The sequence below is a fragment of the Mesoplodon mirus genome (genome assembly GCF_964341445.2).
Source record: "Mesoplodon mirus genome assembly, chromosome: 17".
Taxonomy (NCBI): domain Eukaryota; kingdom Metazoa; phylum Chordata; class Mammalia; order Artiodactyla; family Ziphiidae; genus Mesoplodon; species Mesoplodon mirus.
In genome coordinates, this window is record NC_138993.1 from 64,579,882 (window position 1) to 64,602,632 (window position 22,751).

Below are 22,751 nucleotides of genomic sequence, written 5' to 3' on the forward strand. Positions count from 1 at the left end.
TTTCATTAAAAGATGTTTCAGTGTTGATCTATCTTTGTATCTCTGGATAACTTCTTGGTTATCTTTTTTTTTAAGTGATGAATTGGATTTGGAAATATTCCATTTAAGATTGCTTTATCTACCCTCATAATTCACTTCATTGTTTTCTTTTCTCTCCGGTTTTAACATCAAGCCTTTTAAATTGAGTTGGAGAGATTTTAATTTAAAAAAATACTCTGAAATATTTGTATAAGATAGGGATTACAAATCTGTGGGGGCCAGGTAGCTGTTCTTAGGTTGGGATGCACAATTACTAATTTATTTTCTTTACTAGCTCTTGGCTTATTCAAGCATCCTGTTTCTCTTTTCATCGCTATTTTCAAATTTATTGGCATAAAGGCACTCAATGTTTTATTTTACACATTAAAACATCTCTACCATATTTGTAGTTGTGTGCCCCCTTTTCAATGCTAATATACATCTTTTCTCTTTTTTTAAGCTTGTTCTATTTTTGTCCATCTTGTAACATCTTTCAATATCTAGCTTTTTGGTTTGGACCCTTCATATTTCTTCAGCACTCCCATCACAGAAATTTCTGCTCATTTTTTCATTAGTTCTTACTTTCTGTTTCTTAATTATTGTTCTGTAGTGTTTCTAGCATCCTGAGCCAAGTACAACTCCTCTTTTATCCTTCTTTTTTTTTTTTTTTTTTTTTTGGTTTTTAACTGAAAGCATTTAAGGCTCTGAATTTCCTTCTAAATATTGGGTTTGCCAAAAAGTTTGTTTGGGTTTTTCCATAACATATTATGAAAACCCAAATGAACTTTTTGGCCAACCCAATATTTGCTTTAGCAGCATTCCACAAATTATGAAAATGTAGCATTTTCATTATCATGTAGTCTTTCGTAATGATTTTTTTTTTTACCATGAGTAGTTTAGGGATACATTTTTTGTTTCCAGGACTTGGAAAAATGTGTTTATTGTTGACTTTCAATTTAATTGCATTATGGTCAGAGAACTTAAAACGTATAATAATGATTCTTAGGAATTTGTAAAACTTCCTCTGTGGACAAGTATTTGGTAGATTTTTGAAAATGTTTCATGAGTCCTCATAAAAAAATTTCCTATTTACTAGACAGATCATCATCTCTATATATAGAGCTGTTAGATACAGAGTTAGATAAAGCTTGTTAAATTTTTGCTCAGATTTTCTAATATTTTCTAAGGGTTTCCAGTCCATACTAAGGTTTGTGTGTGTGCTTGGTCTAAGAGTTTCTGATAGTGATATGTTTTTAAATGTCTTCTAATATTAATTCTCTCACTTTGTGTTCTAGAGCTTATTCCATCTATTAGGCTGTGTGTGTGTGTGTGTGTGTGTGCGTGTGTGTGTGTGTACGTATGGTGTATTAAGCTTTTTTTAAATTTTATGGACTACTTTTAATTTCAAAGATTATTTATTATTTATTGTTGTGGGTTAAATCGTGCTCATCACTTCAAAATTCATGTCCACTCAGATCTCACACTGTGCCCTATTTGGAAAGAGGGTCTTTGCAGATGTAATTTGTCAGGAAGAAAAGGAGAGGACACACAGAAGAATGCCATGCAAAGATGGAGGCAGAGAGTAGAATGATGCAGCTACAAGCTAAGGAACGCCAGGGAGTGCTGGGAGCCATCAGAAATGAGGAAAAAGCAATGAAGGATTCTTTTCTAGAGCCTTCAGAGAGAGAGTGTGGCCCTGTCAACACCTTGATTTTGGTCTTCTAGTTTCCAGAGCTATGAGAGAATAAATTTCTGTTGTTTTTAAGTGAAGCCACGGGTGAAATCCATTACACCTGTAACCTGTCTTCGTTGATCAAGGCCATCTTAATTGTTGCTACAAAAACCTTGCATGTCCTCCAAGCAGCACGTAGCCTAAACAAGGTGTTTGCCTGAGTTGTTTTTCAGGAACTTGGAGTCAGCTGTGTCTAGTTCTAGCTCGAGCTGGTTAAGACTGGTTAGGTCCACCCACCCTCCAGCAGGGCATGCACCAGTGTCCGCTAGGTGAAATTTTTAAAAATTATTTATTTATTTATTTATTTATTTTGGGCTGCTTTGGGTCTTCGTTGCTGTGTGCGGGCTTTCTCTAGTTGCAGTGAGTGGGGGCTACTCTTGGTGAGCGGGGGCTACTCTTCGTTGAGGTGCACAGGCTTCTCATTGCGGTGGCTTCTCTTGTTGGGGAGCGTGGGCTCTAGGCACTCAGGCTTCAATAGTTGTGGCACGTGGGCTCAGTAGTTGTGGCTTGGGGGCTCTAGAGCGCAGGCTCAGTAGTTGTGGCACATGGGCTTAGTTGCTATGCGGCGTGTGGGATCTTCCCGGACCAGGGCTCGAACCCGTGTGCCCTGCATGGGCAGGCGGATTCTTAACCACTGCGCCACCAGGGAAGCCCCTGTTAGGTGAACTTCTGACGTCAGAGGGCCTAAAACTCCACCCTCAGAACGTGCACACACCACCATTTTCTGAAAATGCATCCCAGTGAAGAAGCCTGTAGCTTAGTTACACCTGTGCAAAACGATGATTACCTTACCTTTTTCTTATTTCCAATCACCTTTCCCTACGATCCCCGTGCCTCCGACCACTCTACTTCTTTATCCCAAAAATACCTCAGCTCCTTGCCTTTGCGGAGGCAGGTCTGAGACTTGTTCTCTCTCCTCGCCTGGCTGCCTGCGAACAAATGCATTATTTGTGGCAAACCTAGTAGTGTCAGCGTTTTGGCTTTCTGTGAGTAATAAAACCACCCAGTTTGTGGTAATTTATTATGGCAGCCCTAGGCAATTAATACAGTTACTTTTTACAACCACCTGTACTTGTTTCATTTATGCCATTTTTATTCCATTCTTTTTTTAATTTATTTATTTTTTGGCTGCGTTTGGTCTTCGTTGCTGAGCGCAGGCTTTCTCTAGCTGCAGCGAGCGGGGGCCACTCTTCATTGCAGTGCGCAGGCTTCTTATTGCAGTGGCTTCTCTTTGCGGAGCACGGGCTCTAGGCCTGCAGGCTTCAGAAGTTGTGGCTCACAGGCTCTAGAGCGCAGGCTTCAGTAATTGTGGCGCACGGGCTTAGTGGCTCCGAGGCATGTGGGATCTTCCTAGACCAGGAATTGAACCCCCTGTCCCCTGCATTGGCAGGTGGATTCTTAATCACTGCGCCACCAGAGAAGTCCTCCATTCTTTCTTGTAAGTATGGATGTGATTTCTTTATGTATGTCCTTAAGCCTCCTTAGTCTATTCAATTAACTTCCTCTTAAGTGAGTTCAGTTTCAGTTGAGTTGTTGCCTTTTTTAGCATTAGAGTTCTTGATATGTTTGTTTTTTTTTTTTTTTGCGGTACGCGGGCCTCTCACCGCTGTGGCCTCTCCCGTTGCGGAGCACAGGCTCCGGACGCGCAGGCTCAGCGGCCATGGCTCACGGGCCCAGCCGCTCCACGGCACGTGGGATCTTCCTGGACCGGGGCACGAACCCGCGTCCCCTGCATCGGCAGGCGGACTCTCAACCACTGCGCCACCAGGGAAGCCCTCTTGATATGTTTTGCAGTTTTATTTTGCAGCTCCATTTGGAGTGGAAAAGTCAGGTTTTGTTTGTTTGCTTCCTTGTGTGTCCATTTTTCCTTCTCTATGCTTACTCCTGTCCTATACTGGTAGTTCCGGACTGACATTGCAGAGCCAGCCAGGAGCAGCTCGAGTCCCCATTCGTAGGTTTCCACAGTTCCATGTGAACAAGCAGCTGCAACAGAGGTACTGCTGGCGGTGTCCAGCACCCAGGAGAACAAGGAGACTGTCTCTGGATTACTTTTGGTCCCTTCCTAGATCAGAAACAGTGGCTAGCATTCCCCTGGCTTCTGCTTACACATGATTTTGTGGTGTTACTAGTCCATGGAAATAGTTACCTTTGCTTAGGCTCCAGCAAGGTTCTTTTGTTTGCTTGTTTTCTCGTTTTAGTTTCCATATAATTGCTATGAATTTGTAAACAGAGGTTCAACAAGTGCATCTGATTGCCAGTTGGTCTTTCCAGAGACTAAATAGCTATCAAAAATATTTTGGCTATTCTTTGGTATCGCAATTAAGCAGTAATCAACTGAATGAAGGTAACCTGATTGGTCCTACTCCGATCTATCCCATTTATTACCACCAAAATACATGCCAAATTTGTTTGCTTTTCTCCATCTCCATCTCTTGTTACCATAGTTCAAGCTATCGTCATCTTTCACCTGGCCTACAGCAACAGCCTCCTAACTGGCTCACAGCTTATCCCTCTAAGATCTTTTTTTTTTTTTTGCGGTACGCGGGCCTCTCACCGTTGTGGCCTCTCCCATTGCGGAGCACAGGCTCCGGATGCGCAAGCTCAGAGGCCATGGCTCACGGGCCTAACCCCTCCGCGGCATGTGGGATCTTCCCGGACCGGGGCACGAACCCATGTCCCCTGCATCGGCAGGCGGACTCTCAACCACTGCGCCACCAGGGAAGCCCCCTCTAAGATCTTTTTGTTCATACAGGAGCTGGCATGATTGCTCTTAAATCTAAATCTAATAATGTCAGCCCTTTGTTTAAAATCATCCAGTGACTTCCTATTTACAATGGGCTAAGACAAGAAACTCCCTTAACAGCCAAAATGGCACGATATGATCTGGTTCCTGCCTACCTCCTGACCTCATGTCATACTACTGTCCCCTAAGTTTACTACATTTCAACATTCTATTCCTAAAACACCGTAAGATTGTTTCCATTTCAAAGCCTTTGCACTTGCTATTTCCTCTGTCAGGCTCCTAAAGTGACTTACTCGTTTTCATAAATTAGGCCTCCTTCCTGCCTTCCCCCCTTCTTACACCCCGACATCTATCAGGAGTCCTATTGGCTCTTCCTCCAAAATATATTCCAAATCCTACTACTTCCTTCCACCTTTGCCGTTACCGCCCTGGTCCATGTAACCTTGTTAGTCTTGCTCATGTAATGGGTATATTAGGACTCATTGATTATCTGGGTGCCCCAACAAACTTCGGCATCCCTTTCAAGTCATATGGAGTCATGTCACTAGCTGTAGCCAATGGAGATGTAAATAACACGTCACGTCTGGATTCAAGTTCTTTCTTTCCATCCCTGGGCAAACACAAGACCTAGTATGCTGTGGCAAGTTACAACAGCTTGGATACATTGCTCACTATTTGTAGAAAGCTGTACAGGACCTGCGCTGGACTTTGTGTGCTTTAACTGTTACCCAGAAAGTTTGGTATGTTGTATTTTCATTCTTATTTGAGTCAAAAGATTTTCTAGTTTCCCTTGAGACTTCCTTTTTGACCCATGGAGTACTTAAAAGTGTGTTGTTTCCAAGTATTTGGAGATTTTCCTACTACTTTTCTGTTAATTGATTTCTAGGCTAATTGTATTGTGGATCAGAGAACATACCTTATGTAATTTAAATTCTTCTAATTCTTTTATAATTTCAATTTTTTTTAATTGGTTAAGGTTTGTTTTATGACCTATCTTGGTGAGTGTTTCATGTGCACTTAAAGAAAGTGTATTGGGTGAGGTGTTCTATAAATGTCAATTAAATTTAGTTGCCTGATGATCAGTTTGTGTACTGATTTTTCCTTTCTGATTTTGCCTACTCATTCTATGTATTACTGAGAGTATTGACCTCTCCAACTAAAATTGTGAATGTCTCTCTCCTTTCAGTTCTGCTAGTTTTTGCTTATATATTTTGAAGCTCTGTTGTTAGGAGTATTTCATGTAGAATTGTTATGTCTTCTTGGTGAATCAATCCCTTCATCACTTAAAAAAAAAATTGGAGTATAGTTGCTTTACAATGTTGTGTTAGTTTCTGCTGTACAGCAAAGTGAATCAGCTATATGTATACCTATATCCCCTCTTTTTTGGATTTCCTTCCCATTTAGGTCACCACAGAGTGCTGAGTGGAGTTCCCTGTGCTATATAGCAGGTTCTCGTTAGTTATCTATTTTCCTTTCATCATTTTGTAATGTCCCTTTTTATCCCTGATAATTTTCCTTTTTTTGCATTGAATTCTACTTTGATACTAATGTAATCCGTCACTCCAGCTTGCTTTCTTTTTCTAGATGTGTTTTTCTGCAGCTGTGCTGAGATCTAAAAAAAAGTTTTAAATTGTGGTAAAAAATTTACCATCTTAACCGTTTTTTAAGTGTGTAGTTCAGTAGTGTCAAGTATATTCACATTGTTGTGCAACAGATCTCTAGAACTTTTTCATCAAGTAAAACTGAAACTCTGTACCTCTTGGACAACTCCCCTCTTCTTCCTCCCCCATGCCCTTGGCAACCACTATTCTACCTTCCATTTCTATAAGTTTGACTACTTTAGGTACCTACTCCAGCTTTCTTTTGATTACTGTCTGCATGATAAATGTTTTTCCATTCCTTTACTTGAAAAATATTTTTTTAAGCATCGAATGTAATTTTAAAAAATTCATTTATTTATTTATTGTAGGCTGTGTTGGGTCTTCGTTGCTGCACGCAGGCTTTTTCTAGTTGTGGCGAGCGGGGGCTACTCTTTGCTGCGGTGCACGGGCTTCTCTTTTTGCGGAGCATGGGCTCTGGGTGTGCGGGCTTAAGTAGTTGTGGCTCGCGGGCTCTAGAGCGCAGGCTCAGTAGTTGTGGCGCACGGGCTTAGTTGCTCTGCGGTGTGTGGGTTCTTCCCAGACTAGGATTCACACCCGTGTCCCCTGCATTGGCAGGCGGATTCTTAACCACTGTGCCACCAGGGAAGTCCTTAAAATTTTTTTTAAGTGATAATTCACGTGAGATAAAATTCACCCACTGAAAAGTCTGTAACTCAGTGGCTTTTGGTATATTCACAGATATGGGGAAACTTTACCACTACCTAATTTTAGGATTTCATGATCCCAAGAAGAAACCCTATACCCATTAATATTCATACTTACTCCAAGCCCCAGGCTACCACTCATTTTTCTGCCTGTATGGAATTACCTATCCTGGGCACTTCACATACATGGAAGCATACAATTTGTGGCCTTTTGTGACCAGCTTCCTTCACTGAGCATAATCTTTTTCAAGGTTAATCCAGGTTGTAGCATGCATCAATACTTCATTCCTTTTTTATAGCCAAATAATATTTTATGATTTTTAGTACAGTTTGCCTATTCTCTTGTTGGACACCTGGACTGTTTCCACGTTTTGACTATTATGAACATATAATAGCTAGGAATGTTTGTATACAACGTTTTGTGTGAACATGTTTTCATTTCCCTAAACTATATACCTAGGAGTGGAATTGCTGGGTCACATGGTAACTCTGTGTTTAACATTTTGATGTCTAACTCTTTTCTAAAAGTGGCTGTACCATTTTACATTCCCTATAGCAATATGTGAGTGTTCCCATTTTTCCATACCCTCACCAACTCTTGCTAATTCTCATCTTTATTACAGCCATCCTAGTGGGTATGAAGTTGTCATGATGATTTGCATTTCCCTAGTGGCTAACCATGTACTTATTGGTCATTTTTATATCTTCTTTTGAAAAAATGCTTATTCAGATCCTTTGCCCATTTTTAAAATTGGGTTGTCTTTTTACTCCTGAGTTCTAAGAGTTCTTTATATATTCTGGATAAAGTCCCTTACCAAATATGATTTGCAAGTTATCTCCAATTCTGTGCATTGTCTTCATTTTCTTGATGGTGTCCTTTGAAGCACAAAATTTCTAAATTTTCACTTTAATTTTTCCTCTGTGCTTGTTCTTTTGGTGTTGTATTTAAGAAGGTTTTATTCAACCCAAGATTATGAAGATTTACTCCTGTTTTCTTGTAAGAGTTTTACAGCTTTAGATTTTAAATTTAGGTGTATGTAATTTGAGTTATTCTTTGTATATGGTCTAAGGAAAGGGTCCAATTTAACTCTTTTGCATGTAGATATCCAGTTGTCCCAACACCATTTGTTGGAGTGACTACATTTTTTCCATTAAACTGTCTTGGCATCCTTGTTGAAATTAATTGACCACAGTGTGAAGTTTTACCTTTGTTGTAGACCGTTTATAGTTGATTCATGTTATTTTTTTTAGTATCCATTTTGACACTCTTTTAATTACTGTGTTTATAACATTTAAATTTAATGCAATTATTTATATATTTGGATTTAGATGTAAGTATCTGGAAAATAAGGACTAAGCCCTTATGATTTATGTTACTGAAATTTCATAAGAAATCTTTTTCAAGACTGGTTATTATAATTTCATTTAGTTAACTTAGAAATTTAGAAGGTTTAAGTTTTGAAGAGTTTACCCATTGTATATAAAATATAATATTGTAGTAAAATCTCGAGAAGACAGGGACTTCTCTGGTGGTCCAGTGGTTGACTCCACACTACCAATGCAGGGGGCCCAGGTTCAATCCCTGGTCAGGGAACTAGATCCCACATGCTGCCACTAAGAGCCCACATGCCACAACTGAAAAAGATCCCGTATGCTGCAACTAAGACCTGGTGCAGCCAAATAAATAAATAAATAAATATTTAAAAATAAAATCTGGAGAAGACATAGAGCTCTCTCTCTTTTTTTTTAAATGCATCATACCTGATAACCTAGTTCAGTACTTTTTGGTTGGCATTTAAAAAATTTTATTCATTTATTTATTTTTTGACTGCATTGGGTCTTCGTTGCTGTTCATGGGCTTTCTCTAGTTGTGGCAAGTGGGGACTACTCTTCATTGTGGTGCACGGGCTTCTCATTGAGGTGGCTTCTCTTGTTGTGGAGCCCGGGCTCTAGGTGCGTGGGCTTCAGTAGTTGTGGCTCGTGGGCTCTAGAGCGCAGGCTCAGTAGTTGTGGCGTGCGGGCTCAGTAGCTGTGGCTCATGGGCTTAGTTGCTCTGCGGCATGTGGGATCTTCACGGACCAGGGCTTGAACACGTGTCCCCTGCGTTGGCAGGTGGATTCTCAACACCGCGACACCAGGGAAGTCCCTGTCTCTTTTTTTATTGAGATATAATTTGACATATAACATTGTATTAGTTTTAGGTGTTCAACATAATGATTTGGTATATATGTATGTTGCAAAATGATTACCACAGTAAGTTTAGTTAACTTTCATCACCATATATATTTACAATTTTCTTCTTTATAATGAGAACTTTTAAGGTCTACTCTCTTAGCAGATTTCAAATATACAGTACAGTGTTGTTAACTATAGTCACCATGCTGTACATTACATCCCCAGGACTTATTTATCTTGTAACTGGAAGTTTGTACCTTTGGACCACCTTCACCTATTTCGCAACTCTCCCCTTCCCACATCTCTGGCAACCACTAGTTTGTTCTTTGTTCTTTTTTTTTTTTTTTGGCCATACCACGTGGCTTGCGGGATCTTAGTTCCTGAACAGGGATTGAACCTGGGCCCCCAGCAGTGGAATCGAGGAGTCCTAACCACTGGACCACTAGGGAATTCCCTGTTCTTTGTATCTATGAGTTCAGTTTTTTAGATTCCATATATAAGTGAGATCGTATAGTATTTGTCTTTTTCTGTCTGACATTTCACTTAACATAATGACCTCAGGGTCCATTCATGTTGTCTCAAATGGCAGCATTTCCTTCTTTTTCATAGATGAATACTAGTCGATTGTGTGTGTATATACATACCACATTTTCTTTATCCATTCATCTGCTGATGGACACTTAGGTTGTTTCCATGTCTTGACTATTGTAAATAATGCTGCAGTGAACATGAGGGTGGACATAGAGCTGTCTTTAAATCAATATTAACTCATCCCAATTGTCCAAAGATTCACCTGTTTATCAGAAATAGTACATGAACCTTTAAAAATACAATTTAGGGCTTCCCTGGTGGCGCAGTGGTTGAGGGTCTGCCTGCCGATGCAGGGGATACGGGTTCGTGCCCCGGTCCGGGAGGATCCCGCATGCCGTGGAGTGGCTGGGCCCGTGGGCCATGGCCACTGGGCCTGCATGTCCGGAGCCTGTGCTCTGCAGCGGGAGAGGCCACAACAGTGAGAGGCCCGCGTGCCGCAAAAAAAAAAAAAAATACAGTTTAAAACCTTGTATTCCAGGATCAATGTTAAAGAATCTTAAAGTTATGCTTCAAAAATTTATCTAATAATTATTTTAACACAGGCTATCATTTACATGTACTTGTTCATATTTTAAAAACAAAAAGTACAGTTAATGAACTTTTTCTTATAGATATTTTGATTATCTGGACTAGAATATTCCTAGAGTGTGTACATAACAGATTTTAAATCAAGTAATCAACAATTTCCCAAGTGAAGGGAAAAGAGGAAAAACAGGAAAGAAAAGAGAGGAGCTGGTTTCAGACAACTAAGAAACTATTTCTCAAAAGTACTAATTCTCTTCCTTCTTCAAGGAAAAGGAAGTTTAGATGCAGAAAAACTCATTACAGTTGATTTAAAAATACTCAGGCCCTTCACAATTAAGTAAACTTTTATTTTTGAAATAATTTTAGACTAAAGCTGCAAGGATACTACAGAGTAGTCCTAAACACTCCTCATTTACTTTCTCCTATTGCCAGCATCTTACATACAATCACTGTGCATTTGTCAAAACTAAGAAAGTTAATAATGGCCCATTACTATTAACTAAACTTGAGACTTTATCTGGACTTCGGTAGTTTTCCCAGTAACATCCATTTTCTATTTCTGGATGTGGTTTAAGACAGACCTGTCAGTCATCATGTCTCCTTAGTTTCCTCTGGTCTGTTAGTTTTGAGGAGTACTGATCAGGTATTTTATAGACTGTCCCTCAATTTTGGTTTATGTGAATGTTTTTCATATTTAGACTAGGTTATAGAATGGAAAGAATATCACAGAAGTGAAGTGTCCTTCTCATGACCTCATATCAGGGGGTTATATGGGATCAATATAACTTAATATTGGTAATGTTTACCTTGACCACCAGGCCAAGGTAGTGTTTGCCAGTTTCTCCACTGTAAAGTTACTCCACTCTTCCCTTTCCACACTCTAGTCTTTAAAAGTTAGTCATTAAGTCCAGCCCACATTCAAGGGAGAGGGGACTTAAGGTCTATCTCCTGAAGTGGGGGGAGTATCATGTTAAGCTGGATAGTGTTCCCGCTGAAGATATCGACGTTCTGATCCCCCAACAATGTTATCTTTTATGGCAAAAGGGTTTTGCAGATGTGACTAAATTGAGGATCTTGCAGGGAGAGAATATCCTGGATTATCCAAGTGGGCCCTAAATAATTAATTACAAAGATCCTTACAAGACAGAAGCAAGAAGGTCAAAAGCAAGAGAAAATGATGTGATGAAGGAAGCAGAGGCTGATGTGGCCAGAAGCGTACTAACATAAAAGAGGGTGGACAAGCAGACAGAAGACAGGACATGGTTTTAAAGCCAAATTTTTACATGAGAACACCGAAGTTTGATCAGAGTCCCCAAATCCCTGCAATCAAGTAGTACACTTGACTTAGAAGGGTAATTTTTTACCATCAGCTTGTCAAGAACTATGAAAATCAATTATATCTAGTGATGGTGAGTATGTGGGGACATAAATAGTTGTTGGGAATACAAATTACCCTGACTTTTAGGGAAAATAATCTGACAATAATCTTAAATTTTTATTTATTTATTTTTAATTTTTTGAACGCATCGCATGGCATGGGGGGATCTTAGTTCCCTGATCAGGGATCCAACTGTGCCCCCTTCAGTGGAAGCACGGAGTCTTAACCACTGGACCGCCAGGGACGTCCTCATCTTCAATTTTTAAGTGTACACATTCTTTGACAAAGCAATCCCACTTTTAGAGATTCCTTTTATAGAAATGAAAGCACAAGTTCATAAAGATAAATGCAGAAGGATGTATACTTCAGCATTCATTATGTTCATTATAATGTTGCCTATTTTGTTTTTAATGTGGTGTAAAAAGATGTTATAAGTATCATATTTGCTTTTGAACATTTACTTCTCCCCAGAGGTAATCCATCAGCAAATCTGATCTCCTTTCCTCCAAAAAATGTGTTCTAGATCTGTCCACTACTCTCTACCAAAATTATTTTTCTGGGGCTTCCCTGGTGGCGCAGTGGTTGAGAATCTGCCTGCTAATGCAGGGGACATGGGTTCGAGCCCTGGTCTGGGAAGACCCCACATGCCACGGACTAACTGGGCCCATGAGCCACAACTACTGAGCCTGCGCGTCTGGAGCCTGTGCTCCACGACAAGAGAGGTCACGACAATGAGAGGCCCGCGCACCGCGATGAAGAGTGGCCCCCGCTTGCCACAACTAGAGAAAGCCCTTGCACAGAAACAAAGACCCAACACAGCCAAAATAAATAAATAAATTAATTAATTAAAAGAAAAAAAATTATTTTCCTGGTCAATAAACAGATCAATATATTTTTATATATTAGAAATTATATAATATTGCTGGTTTTGCATATAGTGCAATTTAAATATTCTACCATTATTTTGTCTTTTACTATCATAATGAATAGGTTCTATCAATTACAGTATGGTGTTTATGCTTAATTTTAAAAAGACTGCAGGACTTCCCTGGTGGTCCAAATGGCTAAGACTCTGTGCTCCCAATGCAGGGGGCCTGGGTTTGATCCCTGGTCAGGGAAGTAGATCTCACACACATGCCACAACTAAAGATCCCGTGTGCTGCAACTAAGACCCGGTGCAGCCAAATAAATACATACATACATAAAATATTTTAAAAATAAATAAATAAAAATAAAAAGGATGGCATAAATGTTGATAAATGCAAACAATATTTATAATTTTCTCTACAATCACTGGATTACACTGGTTTTATTGGCAAGAGTGATCAGGTGAAAACTATGCCCAGATGAACATTGGAGAAAACATTCCTAAGCATTTTATACATATAAGGATAATTTTAGCACTGTACACTTATTGCTGTTTAAAATGTTTCCTTTGTTGTAAAATTATCTCTTTCAAGAGATACTTTGTAAATCTTAGTTTTAAGACTTTAGGATTCATGGCTATGCAACTTGATCAATGAATTTCCAAAATCACTCAACAATGAAGGCCCTTGTTATTTTTATTATCTATAGCACAAGGTCTGTCCTCTCGTTAATCATTTTTAAGTTCCATCCTTAGAACTTCTTTAGCACTGCTTCTTCCTTAAGACCAGAATCACAGGCAGCATTCTGCTGATAATTCATGGTGTAGTATTATTTGTTTACAAAACTCTTTCTCCATTTTGATCAGCAATGTTGGCTGCCTTGGCAACGGTACCTCATCTGGATGATGTCTTCACTACTTGTAGACACTGAAATCAATGCTGTTTTTTTCACTAACACCACTTTGTGATGGTCGATAAGGAAAAGGACAAACCAAAAAAAAAAAAAAAAAATCCAAAGAGGAGTCTCATGATTCGCTCTTATTAGACGGATAAGTAACATTTGTATAATACTTTATAATTTACAAGAATTTTTACCCACTTCATGAAACCTCAAAACAAACCTTTGAGGCCATCAGCATCATATCCACTTTACAGATGAAGATAACCTAGATAAGAGCTGTGGTGGGGAACTACATTTCTTGGATCTGAATCCTCTGCTCTTCATATTATGTTACACTGCTTTCCACCACAACTACTAAGGGACTCAGTTTTTTGTTTGTTTTCCCTTTCTCCAAACCATTTCCTTTGCTTAGTTCCCTCTGGAATAAAAGCTTAGAAAGCTTTTACCCTCCTGAGTGTATTTTTAGGAAATAACGAATTCACTATGCCATTTGTCATTCATGAGTTCTAAAGTGTGCAGTAGCACCAAGGTAGCAAATGCATACTCACTGGTAAAGTGATAAGTTTGCACGTGACAGCGCTTAACACAGAAAGGCATTACTGTTTCATCCCATGTGCAACATCACTGGTGCATAGTGTGCGTTGTGTTGAGGACGCCGGAGGAAGTGGCGGTGAACAAGTTTAACGCCAAATTGTGTAACTTGAATTTCACCTTGTTGAGTTTCCTCTGTTGAGCACAAGATAGAAGATCCGTCCTAACAGGTCTCTCTTTTTTTCCTTATAGTTGACGTTGGCTGCACTCTCAAGAGCCCTTTGCTCTCTTAGCTGCTGTGCTTCCCTGGTTTCTTCTGCACAGAATCTTCCAGAATTGCTCTTTTTCTGGACACGCTGGTCCATTGGACAGTCGGGGAATGGGTGCTAATCTTCCATGTCATTCTCACTAACCTCCCTTAGGTCCCTAATGTACCTGGTTATCCTGACATGCTCCCGGCTCCATCGGCTCACCCTACTTTATTGAGCCCGAGCTTCTCCTGATCGTTTCTCCACCGCTCTTCAGGGCGGTCCGTGTAGGTTCCGAGACTCTCAGAGGGAGGTAGCAGGCTCTGCTACTTGTCCTGTTCCCCGATCCACCCCCGCAGACTTCCTGGGGCCAGGTTTGGCTTCTCACTGCGGACGCGGCGGATTCACCTTTCTCCAAATAGTACACTGGAAAACCTCGGATTGCTGACATCCTCCTCCTCGCCGACCCAGTGCGCGGGGACCGGCCCAAAAAGGCTTCCGCGGCCTGCGCATGCGGACTCGGCGGCTGCCACACAGCTCCCCGGCCGCCTCCCTCCGGCCCGCCGCCGCGGTTTGGAGCTCCTGACAGTTCCACCGCAGGCGGACGCAGTCTTGTCTCGTGCTTCCACGTTATCCTATCAGAGAAGGGGCGGGGGCGGCGGCCCCTACAGCCTATCAGCGCGAACCACGATCCCGGCGAGCCCCGTAGGAAAGTGGCCAGGGAGAAGGCGATTGGGCGGCGGAGGCGCTCGGGGCGTAGCCCCGCCCAGGCCCCGCCTACCGCTGCCTTCCTCCGCGGGGCGCCAGCCGCCTTAGGCCCGAGCAAGAGCGGACGGCGGGCGGGCGCAGCTGCAGCGTGAGCGCCGGCGGGAGCTGGTGGGCCCCGCACCTTTGCTTCTCCTCAGCGCCCGCGCCCTCGGACATGGTGGCCCCCGGCTCTGTGACCAGCCGGCTGGGCTCGGTGTTCCCCTTCCTGCTGGTCCTGGTGGACCTACAGTACGAAGGTGAGTCGTGTCCTGCCCCGGCCGGAGGAGCGGGCTCCCGGGCCAGGCCTCGCAGCGCTTCCCCGCCTCCGTCCCGGCACGAGTCTCGGGGCGGTCCGGGCGGTGGGGCGGGAGCCGGGAACTCCGCGGCCTGGCTTGGGCCTAAGCCCGTCCCTGGGCTGGGGCCGGCTCCCGGTTCCGGGTTTGTCTGGGGAAGAGGTGCGGGGACCGGCGGGCCGCGGGGCCGGGACAGCGGGTTTGGAGTGAGGAGTGGGGCCAATGGGGTCGAGGGGAAGCGGGGCACCGGGCAGCGGCTTCTGGGGCGTCCTGGGACGCGGAGACCCGGGCAGCCGTCGGCTCCCGGCCTCGCTCGGGACCCTCGCTTGGCGCCTGGGGACTCTTGGGCAGTGGTGCTGAGAGGAGGCGGTAAAGGTGGCCCAAGGGGAGGCTTCTTTGGCTTTGGAGTTCCGGGGGGTTGGCGGTGGGGATGATGTCCTGCTGGGTAAGGTGAAGGGAACAGTGTTGAATGTTAAAAGTGAGTAACCATCACCCCGCTCTGCTCTGTCTTGTGTCTGGAAGTTGTTAGGTTGCAGCGTTAAGGAGCCGGTGCAGGCAATCAAGCTCCCGGCGGTCAGGGTACTAAGTTTGTGGCTTTGCAGTTCCCAGCCTGTTGTTGGTTCAGCTTTCCTATTACGAGTTCTCTGGAAGAATGTCCCCGTAAGAAGATACGAATGCTTCAGTTTCACTACGGTCCTACAGTTGGGAATGTTGGCTACTCTAACAGAACAGCAAAAATAGAGGGCTGTCCGTTCTTAGTTGTCAGTTGGAGGAGTACGAGTGAAACCTGCAAGCGCCCCTTGAACTGACGCTCCTAACTTGGTTACCCTGCGAAATATTCGAGTATAATGACATACCACGTGCACTGACCTATTTTCGTCCCCATGAATAGGCTAGTAGTCAGATTAAACATTTTAATATTGGACTTAATATTAGAGGGAGTGCGGAGCTGAAGTTGGGAATTGTTTATGGTAAAATCCCCTCAAAATTATAAACTTAAAAAAAGGAGGAATACTCTCCAATTTTTAGGTGTCATTTAGTGGCAGTGGGTTTTTTTTTTTTTTTTGGAGGGGGGGTTCCCCTGGAGACCATATATTTTTTGGAACCCCAAAACAAGATATATAGTGTGATAACATTGGGACAAAGAATTTGACAGTGAAATTGGAATGCCTGGACCACTTTAATACAGGTCATGTATTCCAGTTCTTTTGCGTTTTCTGATGTTAACACCTTCTGCCTGGTGAAGTTTAGCATTAATCCCCAGTTGTCATTAATTAATTATGGCCACTAAAGAGAAAGTTGCCTATATTCTGCTTAACATCAGTTATTTTTTAAGTTACACAGGTACACACTTTTGAATGATTTGCTTTTTCCACTAGCTTGTAGACCACCTTTTTAGAATCGCTGTTCTGTGTATGATTCTGTAGGACTCATAACACTTCATGTCTCTCCTGTGGTATTTTCCAGAAGAAAAACCTCACCAGAGAGCTTTTCTGTATGGGAGGCATTGGTAACATTTCTCAGAGGGGTGCTAAAGTGCTGTCTTCTTTAGGTTGTTGTCTGTGTAAAGTAGCAGGGACTTGGTACAGGTGGTAGGGAAGAAAGGAAAAAGATCTTACATTTACTGAAGGTCTGCTGTGTGCCAGGCACTGTCCTGGACACCTTTCTGTAAGCTATCTCTTATTCATGGAGGTATGTGATGTTATTTCTGCTTTACAGATGAGGGAACTGAGGGTCCAAGAGTTTAATTAACTTGGATAAGGTCACATAGCTGTTAACTCTAAGAGCCATAAGTTTAACTCAAGTTATTTGACTCCAAAGTTCATCTTGTGTGTGGGCTGGAAACAGAAGTTAAGTGGTTGACAGCACAATGTGGGCCCAAGCATTTGTAAGTGGTGGCAGCTGAGAAAAATCAGCATTTTTGTTTGTTTGCTTGCCACCAGCAATAATGAACAGGAAGGTAATTTCCTGACATGTTTGATACAGCGGTTCTCTAGCTTGAGTGTGCATCACCTGGAGAGCTTTTTAAACAGAGTGCTGAAACTTACTCCCCAAATTTTTGATTCAGTAAGTCTAGGTAGGACCTGAAATTTTACATTTCTAAAAAGAAATCACTGGTGAGAATCACTGATGTAATAAATTATATAGCGGAGCTAACTTAGGTATCTGTTATTACATATCTATTATTTTATTTGGTGATGGGGATATAAAGATAAGAAAGAACCTCTGACTTCCATTAGCAAATGGTTAGCTCCTGTTTTCCCAAATAAGTTCTGCCTCTGGGTTCTGTAACCTAAATGTCCTCTGGAGTCATTCAGGACTGTGTGATCCCACTGTTAGGCTTAAGGCTTGGGGAGAGAAGAAATAAACGAGAATAGGTGTGAGAAGAGTGAATGAGAAGCAAGAACTTGCATATGTTGGAGGCTGTCGCCAATAATTAGCTTAGCTGGCCTAGTTTTTTTCTGATTTAAAATATTCATTTTTTTTCCTAGGCTTTTCTGTTAATGTAATTCAGAGAAAGAAAATATGTGATAGGCTCATGAATTGAAAGGTTAAATCTTTTAGCATCCCTTTTCAAAAAGGCCTTTGAAAGAGGGAAGTCCAAAGCACTAGTTTGGGAATAGAATTTTTGGAGCAGAAAGAAAACTTTAGTATAAGTATCTACTTTAGTATTCTCATATTACAGATAAGGAAGCTATTTTAATTCTCTGCTCATGGTGTGTTCTATTTGGTGATTTAAGTAGGAACACAACCTGGGAACCAAACCTTTTATCTCTTTTTCTCCCTTAACATTCTTTCAGGACTCAATTTTTCTTTATTTCACTGAACTGATCTGACTAAACCATATATTTTGGACATTGGGAAAAGAATAGTTAGAAATCTCCTGAGTACAAAAGATGGTGATACTTTTTATATGAATCTAACTTACTAAAAGTATGTTTAGTGTTTTCTAGGATTTTCTTGACATTATTTAAATATGAATAGAATAAAGTAGGGAAAACAAAGGACTTTCAGTAATTTATATACAGTAGTCCCACCTTATCTGTGGTTTCGCTTTTCTCGGTTTCAGTTACTTGTGGTCAACCGTGGTCTGAAAATATTAAATGGGAAATTCCAGAAATAAACAATTCGTAAGTTTTAAATTGTGAACTTTTCTGAGTAGCGTGATGAAAGCTCGCGCTGTCTCAGGTCATGAATCATCCCGTTGTCCCATGGATCCCGCCTGTTAGTCACTTAGTAGCTATCTGGATTATCAGCGGTATCGCAGGGCTTGTGTTCAGGTAACCCTTATTTTACTTAATAATGGCCCCCAAATGCAAGCCTAGTGATGCTGACAATTCGGAAATTTGGATATGCCAAAGAGAAGCGGTAAAGTGCTTCCTTTAAGTGAAAAAGTGGAAGCCCTTGACTTAGTAAGGAAAGAAAAAACATTGTATGCTGAGGTTGCTGATATCCATGGTAAGAACGAATCTTCTATCCGTAAAACTGTGGAAAAGGAAAAAGAAATTTGTGCTAGTTTGTCTGTCGCAACTCAGACTGCAGAGGGCGCGGCCACAGTGTGCGGTAAGTGCTTAGTTAAGATGGAAAAGGCATTATATTTGTCCAGTAAGATATTTTGAGAAGAGGGGACCACCTTCACATCTTTTATTACAGTGTATTGTTATAATTGTTCTATTTTATTATTGTTATCACTCTCTTACTGTGTTTAATTTATAAATCAAACTTTATCATAGGTGTGTATGTATAGGAAAAAACATAGTGTATATATAGGGTTCGGTACTGTCTGTGGTTTTGGTATCCACTGGGAGTCTTGGAATGTATTCCCTGAGGATAAGGGGGAGATTCTTCTAAACTAAGTATTTTAGCAGATGATCAGATTGCTTCTAGAATTATTTTAAATTCATTTAATGATATAGGCTATAGTTAGCAATAGTGTCCAAGTCCCAATTCACTTGACTAGTTAGCATTGCTAAGTGCCCAGAAATGCAGTTGATTAGATTCTGTGGGATGGGGGGTGGGGTGGGGGGGGTTGTTCTGAGATGGGTGCCCTGTAGTAATTAGGCTTTACTTTCCCATATGAAGTTAATTAATTGTGGTTAAGTTTAATTTCTATTGCCATTAGTGTTCCTTTGGTTATTGTCCAGCTATTAATCTTTGTTTCTATGGAAATAATCATGGGAACCCAATCACCCACTCTTAAGAACAAAAACATCATGTCAACCATAAATTGATTTTTCAAGATCTTTGGAATGCTGCTTTTTAAAAAAAAATTAATAAGTTTAAAAAGTCTGATGAGTTTATGTTATATGGAGTTCTGGAATATGGAGAAGACTCATTTAATCAGTTAGCAGAGGCGTCACCGTAGTCCTTTGGTGAGGTATATGTAGTATAGAACTCTTGGTTTTTGCCTTTGAGTTTACAGCCCACTTGGGGATATAAAACATGCTTTGTGAAGCATCCATGTCCTCTTCCCTACTTTCTCAGTGTAGATTTAGTGGTCCATCTTGTAGTCACTCCACTGAAAACATCCTTTAATTTTCTTGCCCCTGTACTCTTTTGTTTTACTCACTTGGCAAAACTTGAACTGATTAAATCCAACTTGGCCAACTTGTTTTTCAAACCTCACAGCTGAACATGGATGGAGAAAAATGAAGATAACCTTGCTGACTGGTCTCATTTTGAGCATATAATCTCTATTTCACATGCCCACTCAGTACTGCTAACATTCCTACAATTCCCTAGTATGTCTATTGAAAATCAGTGTCTCAAGCCTCTTCCTCTTTCCTTAAATCTCCAATTTAAACCCTCCTTTTCTTTCTTCTGTTGCCTCATTCTTTCAGACCTTATCTTTATTGGGAAAATGAAAGCCATCACAGGGCAATTTCCTCTTCTTTCTACCTCTGAATTTACTAGCCTACTTGCATCTCTACCCATTCTGCTAATTTTCTTATATTAATGGCTAAAGCATCCCTATTCCTGGCAAAATCCAATTCCTATACTTACGCCCTGGATTCCATTTCCTCTTGCCTTCTGAAAATATTGCTTCTACAGTTACTGTTTTTCTCCTGTATCATCATTTTCTTCCTCTTTGGGTCATTGACATCAGCACTTCAACATGCTATAGTATTTCCACTATAGTGTTACCAAAGTTTTGATAGCAGAACTTCAAAGAGTGGCTGGTAGTCGCTACTGCTCTATTCCCATCTTCTGTTCTCTTCTCAACCTAGTACTCCACTAATACTGCAAAGCCTTACTTATCTGACTCCTATTTACTTATGTCTCTTTTCATCTTAATCTTCTCCATCACTAGGCTCCTGCCACATCAACTTTACTTCCAAATGCCGAGCTCATTTTCTGACTAAGTGTCTTTATTCCTGTTGTTCCTATACTCTGAAGATTTCGGAGAACAGCCAAACGAGCCTTCATGTTTCAGTCCTGACATATTATGTAAGAAGCACGCTCTAGGTCAGTTAATACTCTCCCTTTACCTTTTTGTATTTTCTTCCTAAAACTTAATATTGTCTGAACTACCTCATTTGTATTTCTTGTCTGTCTGTTCCTCTAGAATACAAGCTTTATGGAAAACACCCTTGTCTCTCTACCTAAAACATGTTGACCTGAAGTAGATGTGCAATAAGTATTTTTAGAATGGATGAGTGAGGTTGACTGTTTCAACTTTTTTTTTGGGGGGGGGGGGTAAGGACCATCGCACACTTATTTTCCAAGTTGAAATTCCTTGAACAAGGAGTCCCATCACAACATTTATGCCTCCATAGTTAATTGAAACAAAGACTAATGTGCATTGAAACTGAGCAAACTTGGTTACAGTAGATTTTATTTTCCTAGTTTATCCAGGAAGATTTCGTGCAGGCATTGTTCCCATGTACTTGCTACATAACCACTCAGCCTTTTCTTCCTTTCAGTTTGGCTTTGTATACTAAAACACTTTTTAGGTTAGAGTAATTGGAAAGAGATGCTTACAAGGTCTAGGGTTTCCAGCGCAGTGTACTTTTATTAAAACTGTTTCGTCATTGGCCCGCACTGACTGTGGAATTGCTAAGATAATGACCTTCTTGCTCTTTCTGTGGCCAGATTCCACTGTTTTCTGTGTTTCTGTCATGAGACTTTTTTCAGACTCTGCCCCATCTTGCTTTGATCTTGGACTTAGATAGGACCTTTTACAGACAGTACTTTTTTTTTTTTCCTTGTGTTCCTCTTTAGAATGATCTTAAGGTTCTCCTCCTCCCTGACATTGAAGTGCTCCAACCTGAACAACCACCCTAAATTTGCTTCCGTTCTGCCACCTGGCCTCGGCTGGAGCCTGAGCACCTCTGACCTTTTGTTCTTGCCTTTTTCAGTCTGGTTGCTCCAGTCTTGATTGTGATTCTCAGCACATCATACTTTTAACCCCTCAACTTTATGTTTCTTAAAATTCTTTATATTTTGCTCTCTAAAATATGACAGATTCTAATACTAACTTCAGTGAAAGATTTAGCTACTCCGCCTTTTTTCCTGTCCTTCCTGTATATTTTGCTGACCTTTGGTTGATGCTTGTCTATGGAGAAACCTATTGTTTAATTCTGTTCAGGAGATGGCAGGATGTTTAGTTGCCTGATCTCTCAGAATTAGGAGATGGCTTTCATTGTCACTGTCTCCCAGGATGTGGCAATGGAATAAAAAATTATCCATGGCTCAAAATAACACAGTTGAGATATTGCAAAAACAGCCACATGTGCAATTTTTTAGGAAACATATTAGTGTCTTTATGAGTCTTTGGTAGTAGTGTCAGTTTGATTTTTTAATTGTTATTACATATCTTAGCTTCTATTATTCTGATGAACTATACATTTAAGAAGGAATTTAGTTACATTCATTCAGTAAATATTGAGTGTCTGCTTTGTGCAAGGTACTGAACTAGGTGATAAAAAGAAGAAAAGACCGTTCATTCTCTCCGACTTGCTTTTGATCAGGTTTGGGACTATGGGGGTTGTGAGAGGCAGGCAAACTGTGAAGGTCAGCTTATTGAGACTGTGGTATTGCAAAGTGAAGTCATGTACTTGTGAGTGGAGGGATGCACAGTATAGCAGGAGCACAGGAGGAACTTTTCCCACCTTCTCACTGAAGTAGTTAGGGAAAGTTTCACAAAGGAACCAGCATTTGAGGGCAGAATCCTGATGGAGGAGTGGGAGTTTTCCAGGTGGGCAAGTGGGGAAGGCCTTTTCATGGAATAGCAAGTTTAAAGGGATGCAGCATAAGAACTAATATCTTCAGCAAAGTTCAACCAGTTCATTATGTTATTGGAGTGTAAAGTAAGAGGTGAAGCAGTGAGGGGTGATAAGGCTGGACCCACATCAAGGGACCTGATCAAGAAGGGTCTTGTTTGCCTTTAGATCTGAAGGGACTTAGGTTGAATCTAGCCAGCGACCTGAAAATACTGCAGAATTGTACCTAGGATGCATCTTGGGAGGGTTGCTCTTGGAGTAGCATGGGGGCTGGATTTGGAGGAAGGTGAGAGAAGATCCCAGTTAGGAGGCACACCATCTCTTTCGGGGAGAAGGGGGCCTACACAACCGCCACGTACACTATGGCGAGTTCTGTTATGGAAAAGTGACCAAGGTGCACTGGAGGAGTAATAATTCTCCCTGGACGATTGAAATTTTTGTAGAGGAAGTGGTATTTACTTATCACATTATTAAA

General features: G+C 41.2%; 1 protein-coding gene across 1 annotated transcript in view; it reads left to right on the forward strand.

Moving 5' to 3' along the window:
• The first annotated feature begins 14,806 nt into the window (after nucleotides 1-14,806).
• The window catches only part of DNAJC3 (DnaJ heat shock protein family (Hsp40) member C3), an 89,872-nt gene continuing 81,927 nt past the window's right edge, over nucleotides 14,807-22,751 (forward strand). The window contains exon 1 of the mRNA XM_082602400.1: nucleotides 14,807-15,017. Coding sequence (XP_082458526.1) covers nucleotides 14,936-15,017 — 82 coding nt within the window. The 5' untranslated portion in view covers nucleotides 14,807-14,935. The remainder of the gene's footprint in view (nucleotides 15,018-22,751) is intronic.